The sequence below is a fragment of the Euleptes europaea genome, chromosome 17, assembly GCF_029931775.1.
Source record: "Euleptes europaea isolate rEulEur1 chromosome 17, rEulEur1.hap1, whole genome shotgun sequence".
Taxonomy (NCBI): domain Eukaryota; kingdom Metazoa; phylum Chordata; class Lepidosauria; order Squamata; family Sphaerodactylidae; genus Euleptes; species Euleptes europaea.
In genome coordinates this window covers 26862496-26877563 of record NC_079328.1, presented here as the reverse complement: position 1 = coordinate 26877563, position 15068 = coordinate 26862496, and the positions used below count along the sequence as shown (strand labels likewise).

Below are 15068 nucleotides of genomic sequence, written 5' to 3'. Positions count from 1 at the left end.
ATAGCAGATGGTTCTTATGATATACAGCGAAGTATGTGGGCTTTCTGTTATTTTTGGGGTCAACTCTTGGTTCAAAAATATGGGAGGCAGACGTTATTTTGCTTTTCTGCATATGAAAGAAACGGGTGAGTTAGGCAGGGCTGATTTAGTGCCAGAGCTAGCAGCCCTAGACAAACAACTATCAAGTAGTACCTTCTATCTAGAAATATTCTTTGTTTAAGATTTCTAACATATATCTCTTTAAATGCAATTAACGAAATACAGGTTGTAAATTCAGGGGAAGTTCCAAATCATATACCTAATAAATCTCAACTTGTAATTCACTTGTAATTAAGACAAAAAGTTTACAAATGACAAGTAACCATTCATAAGACAGTAGTTCCACAAATTCAAATACAAATAGCAAGTTCAATATATAGTGCTCTTTCCCTGGTGAATTTGCAACCTGTATTTCGTTAATTGCATTTAAAGAGATATGTGTTAGAAATATTAAACAAAGAATACTTCTAGATAGAAGGTACTACTTGATAGTTGTTTGCCTAGTTGACACTTTAGTACCTTTATTCCCCATTAGGATATATTGTTTAGTGCTAGCAGCCCTGGCACATGCTTTTAGTATCATCTTTAGAACATATGGCTAGTTGAGAGTACCCCTGAACAGATGCAGAGTGCATTTTCCTCACCAATGAAGTAAACACACGAAGCTGCCTTTTGCTGAATCATACCACTTGTTCCTCAAAATCAGTTATTGTCTGCTTAGGGGGACAGCCGTTCTGCGGGGACTTGGGTAGAGGTCTTTCATATCACCTGGTCATATCAACTGGAGATGCCAGGGTTTGAATCTGGGTCCTCCTGCCTGCAGAGCTGGTGCTCTACCACTGAACCATGGCCCTTCCCCCCCAAATTACTGCTAAGAGTCCCTGAGATCAGACTTCCAGATCAGCCACATTGCTTCCTGATAGCCTTGAGCCTGGGCATTGAAAGAAGGAGGGCTGACGTCTGCCAGCTTCTTGGTGCAAGTCAAGGTGTTAATAGTTTTGTTTGTCAAACAGGTGACGAAGCAGCAATGGAGACTTTAGAAGAAGAAAACTTTGGCGTATCCATGTAAGTCTGTTACTGAAATTGCTTTTACAAGTTTAGTCAAGAGAAGGCAATTATTTTTAAAAAACAGGTCAAGGGGCAACATAATTCCTGTAACATTCAAAGGGAAGTTAGGACTTACACATTACAAAATCCTCGTATCCCCCTGCATGTTCAGCATACAGGGAGTTCTGTGTTTGGAACTGAATTCCCGGGCATGCATGGGCCTGATTCATATTGCGAGGAGAGGCGAGCCCAGATCCTGCTTTCTGAACTTGAAACAGCCCCAGGAGCCCCTATTTACCCCTTACAGAAACTTACATGTTGCCCATCAGTATATGTAAGTTTCCTCAGCAGGGCAAGTAGGGGTTACCCAGGGCCATTTCAGGTAGAGAAAGTAGGGTGGGCAGAAGAGAGCCCCCCCCCTCTGCAATAAGGAGGAATGGACAGCTTTGTGCACACCACCTTGGGCTCCTTGCGGGGAAAAGGCAAGGTAAAGATGTCAATATTCATAATAAATATATACAATGTAGTTCAGTACTGTGTTGAATGCACATCAGAGACTCCACCTGCTGCAGCTTGCCTTATTTCAGACAAAACCATTCTAGTTAGTTACTTATAAGACAAATCTTATTTTGTTGCTGCTTTGCAGAACAAAACAGTAGGCAAAGCAGGGCTCATGTTGTGCCAGGGCAGTCTGCACAATGGAAGCTTGGGTGATAGGACTGGTTCTCTGGGGTGTAGTAAGAACTAATGGTTCCTGATGGCAAAGAGGTTCAGCTCAGTTCCTGTGATGTCAAGGGGCTTTCTCAGCTCCCCACCCACCCTGTCACAGTGGCCAAACTGATTCCAGTAGCAGTGACCAAACTGATTTCAGTTAAGGCATGGGTTGTGAGTGGTCATTGAGGCAATGTTAACCAATCACTGTGCTGGATTACATGCTTCTGTTACAGAGGAAGCTTGGGGAGGTAGAATAGGAACCTGTGGTAATTTCTGCTACTTCTTCCCTTTCCTTCAGTGATTCACACCAACACCTTCTTTTCACAACACAAAAAAAAAGTTTATTGTCATCTCTTTAAAATTGTTTAGTGGTTTGGTGGGAAAGGCAATGAATGTAACAAGTTATTGGTTATTTACATCAAGGATCAGCAGAACTCTGCTTTAAAATAGTTATAGTTTCAACCCCATCTTTACTGAATTGATGGGCTGTTTCTGCCAGACAGGGAAGGGCAACAGTTTCTCTTGGAACTTCTCACTAACTCAAGAATCTCAGCATATTGAAACAGGGTTAGCTGGTCTCTTGGGATAGTTCTATCCCTTCACAAGTCCCTAACCTACTATTTTCCTAAGGTCACACAGGATACCTGTTCTATTCCTGCCTCTATCAGCCCCTGAACACCTATACTATAGATGTCTGAATTCTTTTCCTTCACCAGGCGAAGCCTAATTAAACTAATTTACGGGTAGTTTTTCTCTGTCTTCCCTGTTACTTCCAAGGTGATGACAGACTTCCTGTCTGCTTAACTGTCCTCCCCTTCCCCCCCCCCCCCGGGGTTCTGCAGCCGCTTATTGGCTAATGCCGCTTACTATCTGTCTACTCCCCCTGTATGCAGGGATTTGCTGGAATGCCTGGAGGGCAGAGCTAGAGGCTGTCCATCACAGTTCCAGGTTCAGATCTCGCCTCAGCAACAAACTCATTGGTGGCCTTCCTGACCTTCCTTGCAAGGCTGTTGTATGGGTTACTGAGATAATGCTGTGTATCATGGTGAGGTGTGCCTTGGTGGCGTATCTTTTATCAGATAGAAACTCTTTTATTACTCAACAAGTAGCCAGATATCTGCTAGCTGCATCAAGAATACGTGCTTATATGTGTTCCTAGATAATGTTACTGACATTGTTGTTTTAATGCTTTTATAGACTGTTTGGGTTTTTGCAGTTTTGTTTTATAAACATGGTGTGACAAATGCCTAATAAAGGCTATGATGGTGACCTTGGATTCTTGTGCATTTCAAATCCCAGAATAGCCTTGATCTAATTTGCTGTTGCCCTGTTTAGTTCTTCTCCTTCAGATGCAGAATTTGATGCTGTTGTTGGATATTTGGAAGACATTATAATGGGTGAGTTTTGCTTTAGGTAGTTCTGTCCAAAGAGGTCATGGGTTTTCTTCTTCTTACTGTTACACATAATTACAGGAAAAGAATTGCAAAATGTCAATCACAGTAAAGATTCCTTATAAAATTTCATCCTGTTCTGAATAAAATCTGAAATTGTTGCCATCTATGCAATATTCCATGCTTTAGCATGCCAAATTGAAAATAGAGGTGGTTCTGAACAGTGACTGTGTTTTGCTGTTAAGATTTTAGCAGCTGTAACTAAATCCCAAGTAACTGTCCTTTTTCACACTTCCAGGCAGCGAATCAAGTAGTACATGAAATGCATTTCGTAACCAGCTCTCAATTGAATGGTATCCATAATTGCTTTCCAGAATTTGTTGTGTAAGGGGACAGTCCCACCAAAGGTGAATTAAATCTGCTGTCAATTGAGAGTATCTCCAAATCTATCTTCTGCAGCTTTATAATAATTTGTAAAAAAAAGAAATGTTATTTCATATTAATACACAGTGACGACACCAGTCTGTGTACAAACCCAACTTCCCAATCAGACTCATCTATCAAAATTTTCAGTGATTGATTCCAAAGAGGGCTCTCCCCCCACCCCACCCATACAGTTAAATGGCTGGTTACAACATGGCTGCTTCAGAAAGAATTGCTGCTTCAGAAAGCACTTTTAAGGGTTGAGGTGTGTGAATTCCTTGGTGTTTTTTCTAGTTCATCTGTTGGACAGACTTTAAATCCAGTTGGTTTATGATCTTATTTGTGTCATTTCTAAGCTGCAACCCTTCGGTGCTCAGAGTAGAAGAAAGAACTAATAAAACCTGCTGGTGATGGGCCTTGGTGCAAGGGAAAGCATGAACTCCTGATTTTGGGCAACAGTTCCTCTTCGTACCACCCACCCATTAGCCAGTCATGCATTGGCAGCTTGAAGAAGTGTGACAAGGGAAGGCAGTGCTGGGGAACCCAGGTATTGGTAGGGGGGGTGATCATGGAGCTATCCTATTTGCAAGCCACGTGGCTTGTGAGAATGGGATACCTTACCACTTTGGCTGAGTTTGACCAGGTGTTGAAGGGAACTGGGAAGTCAACTTTCTGCAGCAACCAGGCTGCCATTTTGTGACACAATCCAACGTGCATCTCATTGCGAAGGCAGAAGCCAGAAGACTGTGCATTGTTGTGATGCTTAGGCAGTGTCTCATGATTGTTTGGCAAAGCAAGGGCACAGCTTGGATCCAAAGCCTTCCTTCTGTTTGCCACCCCTCTTCTTCCATTGCAGGGTAGTCCCACACAGGTGAGTGCAAGGGACCCTTTTCAGCAGGGGTCTCTCCTGTAAAATTCCAGGTGATGCACTCTACATTTATTTTTAAAACATTTTTGGTGCTGACAAATGGGATATCTTCTGTGGCTTTCCCTGAAAAGTATGTGTTTGAGCCTTTACAGCAGTGCTTGACAAATCCCAGGCGCCAGGTTGCTATGGCACTTAGGAATTTCATCAGACTGCCTAGTATTTGCAGCAGTTATTTTATTATAGTATTTCTCAGCAATCCTCAGAAATAAAATCTTATTTGTTTCACAGCAGAATGTTTTGCTGTACAACATAAAAATACATGAACATGAAGTTCCTGTCATTGCTTGTTTATATGTTAACTTTACGCCACTCAATGGTGATAGATGAATTCATTCCTTAACCTGTTGCTTTGTGTACTGTCTACAATATTTAATTCAACTGAGCTTTTTAAAGCAATAATGAAGGTTACAAGAATCTGAGAAGGTTAGGTTAGGGGTTAGCTTTTTTGTTGTGGTGATGATGAACCCCATATTTATTTGTTTATTTACTACAACAATTTTGCCATAGCTTTAATAAAATTATGAGAAACAGTGAAAACTTAGGGATTAGGTTTCGTGGTAGGAATAATCAGAAAATATAGTCATTAAAATAAAAAGCCTGGTGTCTGAAAATTAGTCTGGCTCCAGAGATGAGGATAATGATTTTGTGCCTGTGAAATTCTTCAGGGAATTAGATGTGGTCTCATGAATACATGAAGCTACATTATACTAAATAAGCCATTAGTCCATCTAGGTTTATCTTATGTATTCAGACTGGTGATGATTCTCCAGGAGCTCAGGTAGAGGTCTTTCCCATCACCTACATCCTGATGTTTTTAACTGAAGATGCCAGGGGTTGAACTGAGGACCTTTGCATGCCAGCAGATACTCTACCACTGAGCCACAGTTCCGCCCCACGGCTGTGCTGCTTTCCCTGAGACGAAGCTTGTCTAAGGGCTTCATCAGGCCCAACCTTCTCTGCCCTGCTCATCATGCTGGAGGAGACTTGGCTGGCTATGTAATGTAAGCTGCCTTGGGAGCTAGTGTGGCTGGACGGTGCCCCAGCCAGCTGCAGCTGTGCCATGACCACAGCTGACTCAGAGACGCGGTGTACTGGGCTTCACTCTGAAGACAGCACAGCTACTGTCTTCCGACTCAATGGCCACCCTGACTGTAATTTGACATCATCTCTTTTGTGATTTCAGACCAGGACTTTCAGCTCATACAAAGAAACTTTATGGATAAATACTATCAAGAGTTTGACGATACGGAGGAAAATAAGCTCATCTACACTCCTATTTTTAATGAATATGTAAGTGTTTGTCTCCTATTTTGTAATAGTTTGTACATTTTGCACAGATTGACAAATTTGGGTTGGATCCCACAGCTCCATTCTGCGAGTGGAGGCTCTTTTCCCTAGCAGAAGGAGCTTTGTGATGTAAGAGACTGCTTCTTGTGGTCAGGGGATGGCTCGTTCTACCAGAGGAAAGTGCCTCCATGGGTGGAATGGCCTTTTTGCACATAGGCCAGAAACCTGCTTCTGTGATTTGCAGCAACGGGCAGGGAGCTGGCTGGTGCACGCAAAGCCAGAGATTCTCTGAGTCAGACCCACATCAGGTGTATGAAGAGGTGAGCTAGAATCACTCTAACTCTATGTTAGAGTGACACACAAAGCCATTTGTTGTTTTTATTGCCACTAGATCAGCCTGGCTTACCATTGTGCTTTTAACAGCAAACAAGGCAAGCCAGTCTTTTCACAGCGTTGAAACAGGCGTTTCCACAGGCTTGCTTTGATGCCAATCAAGTGGCTCTTCAAGGCGCAGCCGCAGGGCCTGATCCAAAAGTAAGCAGTTCTAGCAGCTACTGGAACATTTCTGCCTTACAAGGGATGTTTGCCATTGTTTGCAGCTTTTAGTTGAGTTCTGAAGGCCGATGGTTACTTAAAAAAAAAAATGGATTGTAAAAACTTCTATTTTTTCTTCATACGGAGTCTGAAAGGTTCCTATGACATGGTATTGAGCCAAAATGAAAAGTAACTTGCTCTCTTGATGCAGAGACTGAAAGCTTAAACAGACAAGACCAAGATCACTTCAAAAACATGTATTTAAAACTTTAATAGCAGAGCAGGGGAGCCAGTTTTGAATGGCTCCGAGGCAAATTGAGGCTGCTCAAGCTTGCAGGTTCCATGTTGTGGACCAGTCATGATTGAGGACTGCGATCTTCATTGTGTCTGGAACCTCTTTATATATCAGTGTGGCAGTTCAACTGTTCCCTGGAATGTATATAAACCCCAACCCTGGCCCGGGTATTAGAAGTCTGTCAAGCCTTGCCCCTTGCCTGTCTAGAGCATTGTTTCACCTCTCAAAGTTTTCTTTTGCGTTCTTTGGATAGAAACCAGACTCTACTTATTGTTCCAGATCTGTTTAGTTGAGAAATATATTGAAGAGAAACTCTTGGACAGGATTCCTGGCTTCAGTATGTCAACCTTCACCTTATCATTGCAGTAAGTTGGATGTATCCTTGACCTTAGTTTGTTGTGAGTATTACGCTTCCTCTACCCTGCACTGCTTAAGTTGAACACATGAAGCTGCCTTATACTGAATCAGACCCTTGGTCCATCAAAGTCAGTATTGTCTACTCAGACCAGCAGCGGCTCTCCAGTTCTCAGGCAGAGGTCTTTCACATGACCTACTTGCCTAGTCCCTTTAACTGGAGATGCCGAGGACTGAACCTGGGACTTTCTGCATGCCAAGCAGATGCTCTACCACTGAGCTACAAAGTTGCCTTTAGACCAGAGCACTCATTCAGCCCTGCTTACCCAAGGGAGGAACATCTCTGCCTACAGCAGTCGTTCCCAAACTTTTTTTGACCAGGGACCACTAGGACTTTTTTGTTCGGTGCAGGGACCCCAAGGTTCAAAATAAAAATTCAGAGAATTTGAAAATAAACTTTAATCATAACTGTTAGTTAAACATTAAACTTAGAATAATATTTGTATATATTTTTATAATAGAGAACTTTTAATTGAAAATATTATTATGGGTTTATAACTGTTTCGCGGACCTTAATTTAGTTCTCGCGGTTGGGAACCAGTGGCCTACAGGAACCTTCTCATGTTTTAAAATCACCCAGAGTGAGGTTGTATAGCGCTCAGAGCAGGGCTTTTCCTGTAGTGGTCCCCTGAGTGTGGAATAACCTCTCCTTAGGAAGCTGGTTACATCCCACTTTGTTTTCATTCAGGCCCTTTTTGTTTTTGAATGTTAATGCTTTTTGGCTGCTCTGGTTTGTTTTGTTTTTTTCCATGTTTAAAATGTGTGTGGTTTTATTTTATGCCTTATACATTGTGGTGGCTGTTCTTAGAAAAGTGATTCTGATATCTGGGGGATAAATGTTCCTTTTAGGGAAGGATTTATTTATTTAAAGAAAAAAACTCGCTGTCCAAGGATTGATCTTGCATGTCATGCCCTAGGCAGAAGCATTTATGACACGGAGAACAGCAAATGACCTTAGAGTCACGCTCCACTGCTGTGTGGTACTCACTGCTTTGGAGGTAAAGTGCCCCTGCAAGGCCTAGGGCATTTGTGGAACTTAAATAATAGTGCTGATTATTCTAAAAGATAGGTGGTCTGCTGCCAGATGGTCATTCTGGTGCCTAGCAATCATAACCCAAACAGATGAGAGGGAGGGCACCTTGCGCATTTTCTGGGCATGGAGTAGGGGTCACTGGGGGTGTGGAGGGGAGGTGGTTGTGAATTTCTTGCATTGTGCTGGGGGTTGGACTAGATGACCCTGGTGGTCCCTTCCAATTCTATGATTCTATTCTATGTTTTGTTGGCCCCATACTGTATTCCCCCCCGATCCACCCATTCATATAAACCTGATGTGTAACCCTATGCAGTTACCTCCATCTAAGCCCAGTAGGTTTAAACAGGAGTAACAACATAGGATTGTACTTCATTGTGTAAACCAGGCAACTGTAAATTCACTTGATGGCCATTTTGTGATTGCGGCATTTTCTTAAACCCAGATTCTGTGACCAGAGGAATTGCTGTTGTATCGGGGGAGGGGGACGATGACAAATCCACTAGAAACAATACATTTATTACATGATTTTTTTGAAAAATGTTCACGGTTGATGCTTCTGCTTGGCCTTGGGCATTTTCCAGTAGCTGCCCCATCTGTCCACCGGGACATGTTAGGCAAGCACCTGGTTTTTTAAGAAAAAACTGCAAGGCAGATTTTTTTTTTTTTAGAGCACCTTCGAAGGTACTTAATGAGCGAATGCATATCAGTTGATTTATCTGGCTAGCTGAATAAGCGGTTGGTCTTTGCCATGTGTCTAGTGGTCTTTGTTGCTAGTGAACGGCTTGCTGTTTACATTAATTGTTTATTTCACCTTTTCTTGTGCTGTGAAGTAATCCGGTTTTCTCTTCGACGCAAGCCACCTTGGACCCCTTGTGGGAGAGAGATTTTTTAAAATCAGTAAAATCTACATCTTTCTCTTGCAGGCAACACAAGGATGAAATAGCTGGGGACATTTTTGACATGCTTCTTACATTTACCGACTTCCTGGCATTTAAAGAAATGTTCCTGGATTACAGAGCGGTGAGTACTCCCAACTCTTGGACGGCACGCTGAATATAGCACGCTGCCTTACACCGAGTGAGAGCATGAATCCTAGAACCTGCCACCTGAGATGCTTTTAAAAGAAGATGCCAGGGATGGAACCTGGGATCTTCTGCATGCAAAGCAGGTGCTCTGTCACCAGCAATAGCCCCTTCCCTGCTCTCTCACTGTGAAACCTAGAATGCTAATTTTTTTGAACATTTTTTATTAGATTTTTAGGGTACAGAATAAAAGAAAGGAAATTGTGGGGGGGACATAGGGAAAGAGGTTAGGTTCCTGTGTCCAAGTTTGCTCAGTACATTCATAATGTATCTCAGAAGTCACTTGGCTCGCAGCACACCCTGTCATTTCTCTAACAGTAAAATATAGCATTAACATTTTTAGTATTCTATCTGATAATCATTTCATAAGCCCATACAAGTATTAATTCTAGCGACATCAGTTATAAAACTTTCTTCCATTAAAAACTGTTCCTTAGTATAGCAATGGCTTGCTTCAGATTCTAATTATCCAACTACACACAGTTAGCTATATTCGGTAGTAAAGTATATTTATCATAGAATGGTTGCCATTTGCTTTCTATGATAAAGATGCTGTGAATTCTGCTAACAGTGAATTTATCCTCTTACCTATTAAGGACTGTGTCTTGTGTGTCAGTTTCATGTTGGTTTCATTCTAGTAGCTTATTCAGAAAAGTCTGGAAGGCAGGGGACTGGGAGTTCCCTCTCTCCCCCTCTCAAAATTTAGAAGTGGTGTGGGTCTGTTAAAACAGTTTTGTCTGGATAACCAGCATTTGAAATAGCCCCAGATCTCACAGGTTCATCGTGCCCTGTGAAAAAGCTTGAAGCTGGAAAGTGTCCCATTCTGCTTCTGCAACCCCTCTTTTCTGAAAAGGATTTAAGGGCTGCGTGTGCAATCTTTTTGTCCGTATAGAAGTCACCCTTAGGAGAGGTTCACCACAGGCACAGAACCTGGTCTCTGGCACCAAAGAAGGTGAATTTATCCTCTTACCTATTAAGGACTGTGTCTTGTGCATCAGTTTCATGTTGGTTTCATTCTAGTAGCTTATTCAGAAAAGTCTGGAAGGCAGGGACTGGGAGTTCCCTCTCTCCCCCTCTCAAAATTCAGAAGTGGCGTGGGTCTCTTAAAACAGTTTTGTCTGGATAACCAGCATTTGAAATAGCCCCAGATCTCACAGGTTCATCGTGCCCTGTGAAAAAGCTTGAAGCTGGAAAGTGTCCCATTCTGCTTCTGCAACCCCTCTTTTCTGAAAAGGATTTAAGGGCTGCGTGTGTGATCTTTTTGCCTGTATAGAAGTCACCCTTATGAGAGGGTTCACCACAGGCACAGAACCTGGTCTCTGGCACCAAAGAAAGGAGAGTGCATGCTATGTGATGGTCAGGAAACATCTAGATTTTGCACTCAAAATAAGTATTGAATTGTCCATGCTGTTTACTGATGATCGATCACAAGCATCAAGTTACTTATTGAATGTGGAGGGTTTGGAGAATGACTGGAGTGGCAGAGAGTCAAGGAAGTGAGAGAGTGTGGCTCCTAGGCGGTTCATGGGGAGTCATAGAAGAAGAAACACTGAAACGTTCTGTATTCATTGGTTCTTGTAGGTTATCCGGGCTGTGTGACCGTGGTCTTGGTATTTTCTTTCCTGACGTGTCACTGTCCTTCAGTGTTACTCCTCTGAAGATGCCTGCCACAGCTGCTGGCGAAACGTCAGGAAAGAAAATACCAAGACCACGGTCACACAGCCCGAATAACCTGCAAGAACCAATGAACTCTGACCGTGAAAGCCTTCGACAATATTTTGTTCTGTATTCACTTTCTCTTCTGCCTCCAGGAAAAAGAAGGCCGAGGTCTCGACTTGAGCAGCGGATTCGTGGTGACATCTTTGAGCAAGTCTTCTGTGTCTCCTTCACAGAACAGCCTGCGCCACTAGCTGTGACCTTCAAGCAAGAGTGTCTTAGCTTGGGACGTCGGGACCACAGCAGGCAGCAGTTGGAAGAAGAACAATGTACAAGTCTATTGAAGCACCCTCCATCTCGGCAGGCATGGTTTTCTCAGCCAACGTGAATGGTTGTTTGTTTCTGTACGATTGGCAACTAATATAACTCTGTCCCGGTTAGAATGATGGTCTTGTAGCTCTGTAGCAGACACATGCGGGACCCTCCCGTCAACCGTCCTGTAACTTTGGCACTCGGGACCTCACCTGAGCTGTGAACGTAACCATGTTTTTGAAATGCAGTGTTACCTTTTTCTTGGTCCTCAGCAGCTTCACACCCCCTTTTTGTACTACCTACAGTATATGTGCTAGCAAGGACTACGTTTCTGTGCTGCGACCACATAGGGCAGGTCTGTGCTCCGACTTTAAACTGGTTCAATCACCAGGGAGGGAACGGCTTTTTTCATAGAACTGCAGTTCCCTGCGGGGGTCCCATGGAGAAAGGTCCTGATAGCTCAACCCAGCTTCAGTTTGTTGTCTGTGCTACATTGAAACTCATGGCTTCTCCAGAGCAATTTTTGGGAACTGGTGAGTGAAGGATCTGAGACTCCAGATTTCAATAACCTTCTAAAACTTCCAAGTTTTTGTTAGGAAAATAACGGCAGCTAAGCTAGTTTTACACTGGGTCAGATCTGTTGGAAGAATGATTAGGTAAATTACCTATGAGCTTTTGAATTTTTATCAGTGTTGGGTTTTCTGAGATTCAAAAAAGAAAGAGAACCACATGGAGAATTTTCCATTTGGGGGCATATCTGTGGATTTGCATCTTTGCTGGATATTTGGGGAGCCTGGCCTGTGCTCCTGTGGAAACAGTCCCCTGACATTTATCAGGACCTTCCTTTCCGTGTCAATGGCTGGCCCAAGTCACCTGATCATATGCGCTAGCAGTGTAGGGTTGGCTGCTCTTGGACACACCCCAGTTCCTGCTTACCTCACTGTGGATCTGTGGGGCACCTGCTGAAGCAATTAGGCTGACTGCCGCCATTTTGAATGTTGCCACGCAGCAGAGTAAGGAATTAAAATTCCCAAGCTCTTAAGTGGTTCAAATCTTTTGTATGTCTCTTATCTTTATTCTAGATTGTTTTGTTCATTGTGTGGCGATACAGTAGTATGTAGCCCCCCCCATGTGTTACCTGCTATTCCTGACCTAGAGTTTCCCCCCAAAAAAGGTATAACGGTAGCAAGGCTGCAACAATAAACAAAGCTGTGTAGATTTACGAATGGAACCTTCCAACAAAAATGTTAAATCTTTGGTAGAAGCTGGGGCACTGGTTTAGTGAATCTGAATCTTTAGTGCAGACGCAGCCCAGAACAGCATCTGTCTGGCAAATGTATGGTTTGGAATAAATCTTGGGAAAAGAAGTCGCAAGTACTACTGGAGTTTAAAATCACAACCAAATTCTGCCTGTGTTGCAGCGTTTCTCTTTCATGGTTGTGTTCAGTCAAGTTTTCAGGCTCATCTGAAATGTGGCTCTTAAACCACGCATGGCAAGAGAGACTGATTGTAATGTTCATGTCGCCCGTTGATCATTCATGCAAGCTAATGTGTATAAATGAGGTATCCCCTTAATTGAAGCTGTCGCTGTATCAACTGGCAGCTTTACTGGTGTTACAATAAGCAAGTCATTAGTTTTGAAAGAGTTCTGGCGACCCGTGATGTCATCTAACTACCGTATTTATGTGATCAGCCAACATCCAATCAAGAAATAGAGCCCAAGGGATCCTGTTCCTTCCAGACTTCCACTCCCCTTGTGTTTTCTCGGTTGGCAGAAGTGCCAGTTTACTTTTAAAAGCATTGTATTCATTACCCGCTTGGCAATAATGCTTTGAGGTAACCGAGGAAAGGACATGTCCTCTTTTTAATCACACCCCTCCCCTCTGACAGCTTGGGTGCATTGGATTAATTTTGGTACTGGATGAAAGCATCAGCTGTCCTTGGAGGGAGCACAGAAGAAACAGTGGGTGTGCAATTGCGAGGGATACACTGGCCATCAGGAATCTCGATGCGGATGCCGGCGTGGCTTCTGTGGATCATGTTCCGAGTGTGCAGTCTATCGAAGTTAGCTTCACGTCGAGCAAAGAGGAAACCATCTGGAGACACTAAAATTGTGTATTTGTTTGTGTCAGATTAAACAATTTATTTCAAGTTCAAGACATTTCTGTTGTCTGTTTGAATGCAGGATAGGGGGAACCGACCAAAATGCTGTGTCGCCTAATCATTTGCATACCCTTTGATATTCCCTTGTGAAATGCAATTGACCTGCAATGAGGAAAGCAAACTTGTTGAGAATTATTCTCAACAAAAGTGCATGCTTGACCTGGGGGTGGGGGTTGAGTTTAATCCCGGAAAGAGCTCATCTTTCAACTCCACATCTATGTCCCAGGTGTCCTTATCTTTTGGCTGCAGTGTGTCACTAGCTGAATGTATCTGCCCCTGGTTTAGCACCCATTCCTTCCCATCCATTTAGGGTGTCTGAACTCCCGGACTTTCTCTGGGTTGTATTGAATGTTTTCACTTGACGTCTGCAGTGCTAAGAATTTGTACTTGCTGACATGCTCTTATGAAAAAGCACAGCGTTTCATAGTGGTTAAGAGCGGTGGTTTGGAGAGGTGGACTTTTAATGTGGAGAACCGGGTTTGATTCCCAGCTCTTCCACATGAGCGGCAGAGGCTAATCTGGTGAATTGGATTTGTTTCCCCATTCCTCCACATGAAGCCAGCTAGGTGACCTTGGGCTAGTCACACTCTCTCAGCTCCACCTACCTCACAGGGTGTCTGCTGTGGGGAGGGGAAGGGAAGGTGATTGTAAGCCAGTTTGAGTCTCCCTTAAGTGGTAGAGAAAATCGGCATATAAAAACCAACATCTCTTCTTCACACAAACCTCTGCAGTCCAGTAGACAGTGGAATCAAGTATCTATGTTCCCTTGCAGAGTGAGGTGGGATACACGATGCTGTTTGGTTAGAGGGAAAGGCAACAAGACAGATGTTGTAACAGCTGGAAGGCTATTAAATACTAATCAGCTGTCTCCTGAAAAGTCAATGTTTCTCCCTGCACATAGGACTGGTTTTAATAATTTTAAAATTTATTGTCTATGGTTTTACCATATTGTATGTTGCTCAGCCACCCTGAGCACGGCCTCGACCAGGGAGTGAGGGCAGGGTATAATTTGAAATATAAATTAAATAAATAAAAACCTGTCCCCAAACGAAAGCAGAAATTCAGCAACTGTGTGGTTTGCTTGCTGCCAAATGTTAACTGCTTGCAGAGTGCAGTAGGGATGCAGTGTGCCCAGGTAACAGTTGGTACTATCTGCATGTTTAGGAAGAGACTTCGCAGACCCACCCAGAACAACGTTCAGCAGCCACAGGCTGTGCTGTGATCAAGCAAAAGAGGCAATGGGTAGCTCTGTCTCAGACAAAAACAAGTGACAGATTTAGATACTTTTAATTTAAAACCGAACTTGTCTTTCCATTTGTTTTTTTAGAAATCAATGATAAAATAAAACGCTGTATAGTTGCACCAAAAGCTGCGGTGGTCTTCCCTTCTAAGTACTATACCCACTGAGTTAATTATACATTATTTACACAATAAGCTGCAGGTGGCTGGCCTAAGGGGAGGACAGGCTCGCTTGTTTTAGTGGATTTAGTGCTGGTTTGGCGTGCCTGGAGACTGGAACCCTCTGGGCTAATTCACAGAGGCATGCTGGAACGGGCCACACGCGCACCCCAATCAAATGTCACTAAGAATTCACATTTGGCTTCCAGCACTGCTCTTTGAGGGTTTTTGAGAGTCGGCACACGCATGCACCAGCCCTCCCTCAACCGTTGTGCGGGTGCTATGCTCGGAGGCCCTGTGTTCTATTAGTGAACATCCCGAGGGTACAACTCCTCTGTGGATGTGGGGCTAA

The 15068-nt window shown here is 43.3% G+C and overlaps 1 protein-coding gene across 1 annotated transcript; it reads left to right on the top strand.

The window, feature by feature from the left end:
* The first annotated feature begins 1046 nt into the window (after positions 1-1046).
* On the top strand, positions 1047-11117 carry ARL2BP (ADP ribosylation factor like GTPase 2 binding protein). Its single transcript, XM_056862603.1, has 6 exons — positions 1047-1104; positions 3136-3197; positions 5726-5832; positions 6938-7023; positions 9029-9125; positions 10999-11117. The coding sequence occupies exons 1-6, from the start codon at positions 1067-1069 to the stop codon at positions 11095-11097; spliced, it is 489 nt and encodes a 162-aa protein (XP_056718581.1). The 5' UTR covers positions 1047-1066; the 3' UTR covers positions 11098-11117.
* The last annotated feature ends 3951 nt before the right edge of the window (positions 11118-15068 follow it).

Bases quoted from the DNA above. Each gene is read 5' to 3' on its own strand.
- ARL2BP (XM_056862603.1), top strand. From the start codon at position 1,067: ATGGAGACTTTAGAAGAAGAAAACTTTGGCGTATCCAT. The intron at 3,198-5,725 runs GTGAGTTTTGCT...TTGTGATTTCAG, and splicing joins TTTGGAAGACATTATAATGG to ACCAGGACTTTCAGCTCATA. The intron at 5,833-6,937 runs GTAAGTGTTTGT...TTATTGTTCCAG, and splicing joins CTCCTATTTTTAATGAATAT to ATCTGTTTAGTTGAGAAATA.